This window comes from Carlito syrichta, unplaced genomic scaffold (assembly GCF_000164805.1).
Source record: "Carlito syrichta isolate Samal-C Ts95f unplaced genomic scaffold, Tarsius_syrichta-2.0.1 Scaffold302348, whole genome shotgun sequence".
Taxonomy (NCBI): domain Eukaryota; kingdom Metazoa; phylum Chordata; class Mammalia; order Primates; family Tarsiidae; genus Carlito; species Carlito syrichta.
In genome coordinates, this window is record NW_007246444.1 from 30,557 (window position 1) to 41,794 (window position 11,238).

Below are 11,238 nucleotides of genomic sequence, written 5' to 3' on the forward strand. Positions count from 1 at the left end.
CCTCAGCCCTCAGGAGGTGAGAGCCATGCCAGAGTGGACTCTCCCCTGGCCCTCTCCTCGGGAGAGCAGCTGCTGTCCTGGCCAAGAATTGAGAGAACTGAGGAGACAAACACATCAAAAAACAGAAACAGGCTGGGCATGGTGACTCACACCTGTCAACCCGGCATTTTGGGGGGCTGAGGTGGGAGGATCGCTTGAGCCCAGGAGCTTGAGACCATCCTGGGCAGCATAGCAAGATCTTGTCTCTACAAAAAATAAAACATTTACCAGGTGTGGTGGCTTGTGCTTGTAGTCCCAGCTACTCGGTAGGCTGAGGCAGGAGGCTCACCTGAGCCTAGGAGGTTGAGGTTGTGGGGAGCCATGGTCCTGCCACTGCACGGCAGACTGGGTGACAAAGAGCCTGACTCAAAAAACAAACAAGCAAAAAAGCCTTAAACACACAAGTTGGCAGACACAGGGCCAGAGCAGACCCAGGGGGAGCAGACATACCCTGGATGCGAGGGTCTACGGGGAAAACTGAGGTAGAGAAGCGTTTCCCTGCCACGAGGCATCCTTGCCGTGAGTCACAGGCAGCTCCGTGTGGGACATGTCCTTGCCCCCACATCGACCTCCTCCCTCCTTCCTCTCTCTTCTTCTCCCCTCCGTTCCCACCTCCCACTCTCTCCCCGGGAGGCATAAAGCCTCCTCCAGGGCCAAGAGGCGAGACAGCTGCTGAGAGTGGCTCCAGGTGAGAGGCTGGAGGGCCGGGGACTCCCAGGAGAGTGGGGGAGGGGTGGCAGGAGCAGATGAGGCAGGGGTCTGAGGAGGTGTGGTGGAGGAGCGGGGAGAGGGCGAGGTGGTAAGTGGGTGGCGGGTGGGCAGGCGGCCTGGTGGTGGGGACAGAAGGGGTCATCCCTTTGCCTCTCGGATTCACCAGTCCTGTCCACTGTGGGGGGCTGGTTTCATCTGGGTGCCACATCTCACGACCCCAATATCTCATGACTTAACCCAGCATCTGCCCTCAGCCAGCCCTCTCTATTTACTTGAGCACACGTGTATTTATTTGTTTATATTTCATTTTACTTTTTGAGTCCGGGTCTCCCTCTGTCGCCCAGGCTGGAGGGCAGTGTCAAGATCGTGGCGACAGCAGCCTTGACCTGCTAGGCTCACGCCTGTCATTCTAGCACTTTGGGAGGCCGAGGCAGGAGGCTTTCTTGAGCCTAAGCGTTCAGGACCAGCCTGGGCAACTTGGCGAAACCTCATCTCAATCCAAAAAGTAGCTGGACATGGTGGTGCACACTTGTAGTCCCAGCTACTTGGGAGGCTGAGGTGAGAAGATTGTCTGAGCCCAGGAAGCTGGAGCTGTGGTGAGCCATGACTTCCACTGCCCTCCAGCTTGGGCGACAGAGGGAGACCCTGACTCAGTAATAATAATAATAATAATAATAATAATAATAATACTTTATTTTGAGTTGGGGTCTCCGTTGCCGAGGCTGAAGGACAGTGGCATGCTCACAGCCACCCCAGCATTGACCTACTGGGCTCAGGCGATCCTTCCACCTCTGCCTTCCAAGTAGCTGGAACTACAGGTGCGCACTACCATGCCCGACTAATTTTTTTGTTTTTCTGTGGAGACGAAGTCTTGCCAAGCTACTCAGGCTGGTCTTGAACCTGCCAGCTCAGGCAATCCACTCACCTCAGCCTCCCAAAGTACTGGGATGATAGGCTAAGCCACCGAGCCTGGCCAATAATAATACTTTAAAAATTATGTGGAGAGGGTTGGTCTTGTGTGTGGGATTCTGAAAACCACCAGAGAGCACAGGAAGCCTTTGAAAGGGGTGGCTGTCTGAGCAGCTTTATTGTGGCAATGGGGTCACAGGTGTGTGCTCATGTCCAAGGTCATTGAGGTGTGTGCATCAAGTGTGTACCTCTGTTTGTGTATCAATCATATCTCAACACATCCAAAAAATAAATGCCTCTGCTCCCATCAGAAATGCACATGGCCTCCCATTTGGAAAATGCCTGGCCTCTCTCTCTCTCTGCAGCTCCTTGCATCCCACAAGCCAGTCACACCTTCCTGCCCTCCATGGCTCCCTCAGTCCATCTGGTCCTCCTTCTCACTCTCTGGCTGAGCCTGGCGGAGACTCCGGCATCTGTGCCTGTCCACCAGGTAACATCTACTTGCATTCCTCCCAGTATCCCCTGTCACTGCCCTCTGGGAAGAGTTTTTATTTTTTGTAGAGATGGGGGGTCTCGCTTTGTTGCCAAGGTGGAATGCAGTGGAATGATCATAGCTCAATGCAGCCTCCAACTCCTTGGGCTCAAGTGATATTCCAGGATTAGCCTTCTGAGTAGTTGGGACTTCAGGTGCATGCCACCACGCCTGGCTACATTTTTATTGCTATTATTATTATTTGAGACAGGGTCTCGCTATATTTCCCAGGCTGGTCTCAAACTCCTGGTCTCAAGCGATCTGAGTTTTAAAGTATTTCCTGGCTTGAGCCAGGGAGCCACGAGGAACAAGTTCTTGTCCTGAAAATATGAGAAAAAGGATGAGGTTCTGGCTTTTCTACCTGGCTCTGAGAGCAGAAGAGAATACAGGTGAAAAAAATGCAGGGTCAGGGTTCAGTTTATTTACAGCCAAAATTTCCTAACAATTAGTATGCCCCAGAGACACAAAATGAAGCCTTTAGAGGCACTTTGTGGCCTTTTCAGTTTTCAACCCTTGCATACACGAGAAGGCCTGGGAGAATCCCTTGAAATACAAATTATGGAGATCCATTCAGAGTATCTGGTTGGGTGAGGCTGTTTGGCAGGGGCCGGAGAATTGGCTTTTTTTTTTTTTTGAGTTGGAGTCTCACTCTGTCACCCAGCTGGAGGGCAGTGGCATGCTCACAACCACCATAGCCTCAGTCTGCTGGGCTCAGGCAATCCTTCCGCCTCAGCCTTCCTAATAACTGGAACCATAAGCGTGTGCCACCATGCTCAGCTGATTTTTTGATTTATTGTAGAGAAGGAGGGGAGAGAGTTGGCATTTCTAATAAGCCCCCAGCTGGTCCCAGAACCACACTTTGAAAACCACCAATTAAGCTCAGAGGCTGTGGAGATGGGACTGAGTTTGAAATCCTGGATCTGCTGACCGGACTAGTGTCCTAACCTCTCCAGTCCCCAAGGCTCTTTCTTAAATTACAGACCGAGTTAATTCATGGGAGGCTTTGTGAATTACAGCACTGTGAGAGATGAGTTAATTCATGCAGGCCTTGGGCAGCTCTCATGATTTAATCAAGAGGCTGAAATCATCAAGAAACATTGGTTCAGGGATACAAAGTTTCAGTTAGACAGGAGGAGTAGCTCAAGAGATCTGCTGTATACCACAGTAACTATAGCTAATAACAATGTATCGCATACTTCAAAATTGCTAGGAGAGTGGAGGTTGTGAGATCACCACACAAGAAAGATACGTATGGGGGATGTCAGTAAACTTGACTTGGCCATTCCATGATGTACACATAATTCTCTCCTTTCTTTCTTTCCTCCTTCCTCCCTTCCTCCCTTCCTCCCTTCCTTCCTTCCTTCCTTCCTTCCTTCCTTCCTTCCTTCCTTCCTTCCTTCCTTCCTTCCGAGTCAGGCTCTCATTCTTCTGCACAGGCTGGAGTGCAGTGGCACGATCATGGCTCATCACAGCCTAAACCTCCCAGGCTCAGGTGATCTTCCAGTCTTAGCTTCCTGAGTAGCTGGGACTACAGGTGCATGCCACCATGCATAGCTGATTTTTAAAAAATTTTGTAAAGACAAGGTCTCACTATGGTGTCCAGGCTGGTCTCAAACTCCTGGGCTCAAGCAATCCTCCCTCCTTGACCTTCCAAAGTGTGGGGTTTACAGACGTGAGCCACTACACCCCGCCAGTGTACACGTATCTCAAAACATTGTGTTGGGCCAGGTGCAGTGACTCATGCTTGTAATCCCAGCACTTGGGGAGGCTGGGGTGGAAAGAACGCTTGAGTCCAGGAGTGCGAGACCAGACTGGGCAACAGAGTGAGACTTCATCTCTACAAAAATAAAGGAAGAAAGAAAGAAAAAACAATTAGCTGGGTATAGTGGCTTTTGTCTGTAGTCCTAGTTACTCGGGCTGCTGAGGCAGATGGATCACCTGAGCCCAGGAGGTCAAGGCTGCAGTGAGCCATGATCATGCCACTGCACTGTAGCCTGGGCGACAGAGTGAGACCCCAACTCAAAACAGCAACTACAATAACAGCAGCAACACCATATTGTACACCATGAACATTTCTTAATATGCAACTTTTTTTTTTGAGTTGGAGCCGCACTGTCGCCCAGGCTGGAGTGCAGTGGCTCACTCACAGCCACTGCAGCCTCGACCTGCTAGGCTCAGGGGATCCTTCCACCTCAGTCTTCCAAGTAGCTGGAACTACAGGTGCATGCTACCATGGCTGGCTGACTTTTGATTTATTGTAGAGATGAAGTCTTGCCAAGTTGTCCAAGTTGGTCTCGAACCCCTGGACTCAGGCAATCCTCTTGCCTCGGCCTCCCAAAGTGCTGGCATGACAGGCTTGAGTCACCATGCCCGGCCAATATGCAACTTTTATTTAGCAGTTACAGACGACAAATGCTGGGAAAAAGCAAAGACCCAGGCTTGGCATCCAGCCACCCTGAGTTTGGATCGTGGCTGTTCTCTGTGCTGACTGTGTCCCTGGCAAGCTGTTCAAGTGTCTTTGAGCCCCCTCTTCCTTCGATATAACTAAGGGACAAGAATATCCAACCCAGGGGGATGTCTGAGGAATTTTGACAAGAACCAATGGGTGTGGAGTGCTTTTTTCAGCGCTAAGGTCCAGTCAGCCATCCTTTGCAGTTGGTTCTGTCTTGCTCCTTCCCATTTTACAGAGCGGATCAATGAGGCTTACATCATCTGTGCACATGGTCGCTAAGAGTCTAGAATCTGCCTGGGTTTGAATCCCAGCTGTGCCTCTTCCTGGGCTGATTTAGGCAACTTGCCTTATCTTTCTGGGTCCTGGTTTCCTCTTCTGTTCAGTGAGGCTAATCATACTTCTCCCTGCTAGGGTTGTTGGGAGGCTTTGTTAAATATCTATATCGAGGGCTGGGACCCAGAGTTGGCTTTCTGGGCCTGCAGCCCATGTAGTCACCCAGGGCCTGAGCTTGGTTTACTGTTCTGCTGTTGCCATTGAAATTCCAAATTATTTTTGAATGAAGGGCCCTACAAATTCTGTAGCCAGTTCTACTTAGAATGGTTGCTGGCATCACATAGGCCCACTGTTCGTGCCAGCTATTATCATTTTCAAAGGAATTTGACACCTTGCCCAAAGCTACCCTGTGACCTAGCCTGGGTCTGAACACAGCTCTGGGTGATTTATGACAATACACTGCACAGGTAAAGAATTTGCTGCAGTGCTTTTTTTTTTTTTTAATGCTTTATCGAAGTGTAATTAGCTGTACACATTTCATGTGTGCATCTTGTTGAGTGTGGAAATAGGCACACACTTGAGATATCGTCATCACAACCAAGGTACGAAATATCTCCATCATTACCTCCGACAGTACCTATGTTTTTGTGCACATATGTGTGTGTAACAATTCTTTTTTTTTTGAGTTGGAGTCTCATTCCATCGCCCAGACTGGAGTGCAGTGGCACACTCCTGGCCACTACAGCCTCGACCTGCTGGGCTCTGGCGATCCTTCCGCCTCAGCCTTCCAAGTAGCTGGAACTACAGGCGCGTGCTACCACACCCAGCTAATTTTTTAAAATTTATTTATTGTAGAGATGAGGTCTCGCCAAGTTGCCCAGGCGGGTCTCGAACCTGTGGGCTCAGGCAATCCACTCACCTCAGCCTCCCAAAGTGCGGGATTACAGGCTGAGCCACCGAGCCCGGCTAACAATTCTTTTTTTTTAAAAAAGAATATAAAACTATTTATTGACCACTGTTCACCAGTATTTACAATAAAAGCAAACAATATACAGTTGGATAACATTCTGGAGACTACAGAGTTATTTTTTGTTTCTGCTGAAACAGTAAAGCAAATAATGAGAAGACTTGAGTCTACATGTAAGGAATGAGTCAGGGTAAAGAAATAACATGCAAATTCATAGCTTAGATGACAAGGTTGTTCACCCATTTATGACAGCAGGTACTAAACTGCCAACTTCTCTTTTCTTTTCTTTTTCTTTTTTTTTGAGTTGGAGTCTCACTCAGTTGCCCAGGCTGCAGTGCAGTGGCATGCTCACAGCTACCCCAGCATCGACCTGCTGGGCAACGGTGATCCTTCCGCCTCAGCCTTCCAAGTAGCCAGAACTACAGGCATATACCACCATGCCTGGCTAATTTTTTGATTTGGTGTGAAGATGAGGTCTCACCAAGTTGCCTGGGCTGATCTTGAACCTGTGGGCTCAGGCAATCCACTCACCTTGGCCTCCCAAAGTGCTGGGATGGCAGACTGAGCCACTGAGTCCAGCCAACCACCAACATTTCTGTCTGGTTAGGCTTCTGTGAGCCACATCTTAGACATCCCATGGATTATAACTTTTCAGTCAATAGGGCACCCGGATTTCAACTTTTTGTAAAGGAATGGCTTGCTAGGGGAATCATTAAGTGTCCATGTGTAACAATTCTTCAATTTTTTTTTCTTTTTTTTAAAGAAAGACAGACAGACAGGGTCTTGCTCTGTGGCCCAGGCTGGAGTGCAGTGGTGCAATCATAGCTCAGTGTGACCTCAGTTTCCTAGGCTCAAACAATCATCCCATTGTAGCTGGGATTACAGGAACACACCACTACATTCAATTACTTTTATTTTTTATTTGTTTATTTTTTGTAGAGATGAGAATCTTGCTGTGCTGCTCAGGTCTTGAACTCCTGGCCTCAAACAGTCCTCTTGCCTCAGCCATTCAAAGTGTTGGGATTACAGGCTTGAGCCACTGTGCCCAGCTGTAATGTATTTTGAAGTACATAATACTGTACTGTTATCTATTGGCACAATGCTGTGTAGCAGACTTCTAGGATGTGTTTGAGACCAGCCTGGGCAACACAGCGAGACCTCATCTCTACAAAAAAAAAAAATCTAAAAATAGTGGGATGTGGTGGCCTGCACCTGTAGTCCCAGTTACTTGGGATGCTGAGGTGGGAGGATCCCCCGAGCCCAGGCGGTCAAGGCTGCAGTGAGCTGTGATTGTGCCACTGCACTCCAGCCTGCGCAACACAGTGAGACTCTGACTCAACATCAATCAATCTCTCTTTCCTCAATGAGTTGCTTATCTCAGGACGTCCTCAGCTTCCTCATGGGTGAAACTGGAATGTAGCAAACCAGCAGGCTCCCAGCCTTGTGGGAGAGTGGGCAGCCTGTCCCTCTCTGTCTCTCTGAGCCCCCGTTTCCCCATCTCTCTCCAGGGACGAGGAGGCTGGACCCTCAACAGTGCCGGCTACCTGCTGGGCCCCGGTGAGTGAGTCTGCTGTCCACGCTCCCTGCCTGGCACCCACTGGCCTGTGCTCTCAGCCCCCAGGAAGACCTTCAGCCCACATTCGTGGGGGCCACGGGATTACATCCAGGTCGGTCTCAAGGCTTGTGCCCAGCCACGATGGGCGTGTGGACGCTGGAGCCAGAGCCTGAGTCCAGACCCCAGCTCTGCCGCTCACTTGGTGTGCAACCTTAGCCCCTCCATGCCTCAGTTTCCTCATCTGAGACAGTGAGGATACATGGTGGCCTCTACCTCCTCAGGTGGTTGTGAGAATTGAGTGAGCGCAATACCTGGCTCACAGTGGGCACCCTACCACGATGAGTGGTTGTTGTCTTTGTTTCCATTTTTATTTAAGTCCAGGGGTACACATGGGCGCTTGTTGTGTGGGCCGATTGTGTCGTGGTGGGATGGGGTCTCAGGAGGCCCACTCCCTGGAGAGCGAACTAATGAAGTACCCCATAGGTAACTAATGAAGACCAGCCCCCCTCCCCATGTCCCACCTTACTGGTGTCTCTGGCATCTGTTTTTTCCATCTTTGTGGCCTTTTAGCTCCTGCCTGTGAGTGAGGACAGGCAGCATTAGGTTTTCTGTTCCTGAGTCTAGATAGAGAAAATGAGGCCTGTCTGTGCCACAAAACAGCACGCAGTCGTGAACATGCCCTTATGTGTCTTTCCTTCTCATTTCCCTCCATCTCTCTGTCCTCACTTCCCCCAGGGCATCTGTTACTGGCTGATGTGTCCTTTTAGCTCAGAGAGGACAGAGGCGAAACTGAGCTGAGGCTAAAAATGAATAGGCAAGGCTTTATCAGGGCTTCTTGCTTGAGGAAAAAGGGAGTCAGTATTGACCAAAGAGATGGTCAAGCTGCTTCCCAAGGAAAGGGACATGTTTTGTTTGTTTGTTTTTTGTTATTTTTGTTTTCATTTTTATTATTATTATTGTTTTTGAATCAGGGTCTCCCTCTATAGCCCAGGCTGGAGTGCAGGGGCATGATCATTGCTCACCACAGCCTTGACCTCCTGGGCTCAAAGTGGTCCTTCCACTTCAGCCTCCTGAGTAACTGGGACTACAGGTGCACACCACCATGCCTGGCTAATTTTTTGATATATTGTAGAGATGAGAGCTTGCTGTGTTGCCCAGGTTGGTCTTGAACTCCCTGGCTCAAGCGATTCTCCTGCCTCGGCCTCCCAAAGTGCTGGGATTACAGGTGTGAGCCTGTAATTTGCCTGGCTGTTTTTTGGGGTTTTGGGTTTTTTTTTTTTTTTTTTGGCCAGGCCTGATAATTAAATTGTTGTTTGTCCAGGAAAAAAAAAGACGAAGAAAGAAAAGAAAGAATGTGAGATTTGACCCAGATGTAGATGGGTTCCAGCCCAGTCTCGCCCCTTCGCGGCGGTGTGATTTTGGGCGAGTGGCTTGACTTTGGAGAACCACAGCTTCCTCACTGGTCAATAGGGATGGTTAAGGTGGACACAGTTCACAAGGGAGGCGGAGGCACCCATCACGTGACTCGCGCCACAGCAACACTCAGAGCACCAGGTCCACTCTTGGGAACAGAAGGCCCGCCGGAAGCCCAAACCTCATCTGCTTGCATCTTCCTTATTTAGCCAATGCTCACATACCTCCCACAGCTCTAAAATACAATACGAAAATAGATACAGTAAAATACTAAAGTGTTGTGTTAATTAAATGTACAAAATCATGACATTAAAATCATAATAATATTAGCATTATACATTTTATAATTACAAAATTATCGTGTATTATATATAGTTACATATTATTAAATATATTATAAATGTGTGTTTATAAAATTATAAAACGTATACAATTATAAAACCTATACATTCAATATAATTTATAATTTACAAAATTTATATTTAAATTGTAATTATGTTAAAATTATAAATTTTATAATTTTGAAGTTATATGTAATATAAATTATTATATGTTATTTAATATATTTATGTGCTTATAGAATCATAAAATTATTAATACATTTTATCATTTACAAACATTTAAATATTAAATTTATGTATCTTATACATATACATTTATATATTATATAATATAAAATTATTATATATTATTAAATAGAATATGTATTTATAAAATTGTAAAACTAATAAAATTGTTAATACAACTTATCATTTACAAAATTATATTAAAATTATAATCATGTTGCAATTATAAATTTTGTAATTATGACATTATATGCAATGTAAATTAGTATATATTATTAAATATATTTATGCACTTATAAAATCATACAATTATGAATACAATTTATAATTTACAAGCATTTAAATATTAAAGTTATACATTTTATACTTATAAATTTACACATATTGCATATAATGCATAATTACATATCATTAAAGATAACCTCTGTATGTGCTTGCAAATGTATCAACCTACTAATACAGCGGCTACTTGATCCACGCGCGAGCCTCAGGCCCGGGCCCTGGGCTCCGCTGACCGGCCGCCCTGTGCCTCTCCTCCAGTGCCCCCTCTGCCGCGGACGGCTGGCCAGGACGGGAGGAGGGCGCCGGCGCTGGAGCTCCTGCAGCTGTGGAAGGCCGTGGGTGAGTGCCTGGGCTCCGCCTTTCCGTCTCAGCCTCTGGCTCGCCCAGGAGTGCACCCGCCCCCACCCTGCCCCATCTGGCGGGGCACCTGGGGGAGGGAGGCATTTCCTGCAGCTTCACAGGTCCCCGTGCATGGAAGGGCCCAAGGAGCCACCTGCGATGTCCTTAAGACTCAGTGAGAAGGTGCATGTTCCCTTCCTAGACGTGGCCAGGCGCGATGGCTCATGCCTGTCACCCCAGCACTTAGGGAGGCTGAGGCAGGAGGACTGCGTGAGCCCAGGGCTTCGTGACCAGCCTGAGCAACATGGCAAGATCTCGTCTCTACAAAAACATTTAAAAAGTATGCCTGTGAGTCCCAGCTACTTTCACAGGCTTGCCTGAACCCAGCATTTTGAGGCTGCAGTGAGCTGTGAGCGTGCTACTGCGCTCCAGCCTGGGTGACAGAATGAGACCCCCCCCACTCAAAAAAAGAAAGAAAGAAAAATGTCTGCAGACATGACCACATTCCTTCGGGGCAAAATCACCCTAGCTGAGAACCACTAAGTACCACAGGATTCCAAGGAAATGGAGTAAAGCCTCGTGACATCATGAGGGCATCAACATCATCGTTGTAGTGAATGTTGTGTTCTTGTTTCCAGATGGGCTCCCCTATTCCCACCCTCAGACCTCCAAGAGGAGTCCGATGGAGGCTTTTGCCAACACAGAGATTGGAGGTAAGATGGGGAGACGTGGAAAAGACATCCTAGGAAGACCCCAAAAACCTGGACTATCTTCTGGAGGGCTTCTCCCATGAGGTAGGTGTCCTAGGAACCCATCGACATCCCTGACCAGCTAGTGCTGTTATCAGAGGCTGCGTTTGGCTCCAGTGAATTTTTTTTTGAGATTCTTTCAATGCATTTGCCCATTTTGTGAGGGGTGGTTTACGAGCGCACCTGCCCACACCCCACTCAGTGCTCGGCAGTTCTGGACCCAAACCAGCATAACCCCTATGCCCCACCCTCCCTTTTCACCCCATCTCACCTCAAATGACTTTTTGTTTCCCTGGATGAAAAAAAATCCTCAAAGAAAAACATTTTGCCATGTGGTAGTGGTGGACCAAAAAACAGCAGAAGCACTAAAAGGTGTCAATGTGGATGAGGTATAAACCTTTTTTGAGCATTGGAAAAGTGTCTTGATAGGTGTCTTGCATCCAACAGGGAG

General features: G+C 47.8%; 1 protein-coding gene across 1 annotated transcript; it reads left to right on the forward strand.

The window, feature by feature from the left end:
* The first annotated feature begins 2,065 nt into the window (after window positions 1-2,065).
* GALP (galanin like peptide) lies at window positions 2,066-10,831 on the forward strand. Its single transcript, XM_008056404.1, has 4 exons — window positions 2,066-2,149; window positions 7,392-7,440; window positions 9,958-10,038; window positions 10,677-10,831. The coding sequence occupies exons 1-4, from the start codon at window positions 2,066-2,068 to the stop codon at window positions 10,829-10,831; spliced, it is 369 nt and encodes a 122-aa protein (XP_008054595.1).
* The last annotated feature ends 407 nt before the right edge of the window (window positions 10,832-11,238 follow it).

Coding starts and splice junctions, on each gene's coding strand:
- GALP (XM_008056404.1), top strand. CDS start 2,066: ATGGCTCCCTCAGTCCATCTGGTCCTCCTTCTCACTCTCTGGCTGAGC. Junction 2,150..7,391: donor CATCTGTGCCTGTCCACCAG/GTAACATCTACT, acceptor ATCTCTCTCCAG/GGACGAGGAGGCTGGACCCT. Junction 7,441..9,957: donor CGGCTACCTGCTGGGCCCCG/GTGAGTGAGTCT, acceptor CCTCTCCTCCAG/TGCCCCCTCTGCCGCGGACG.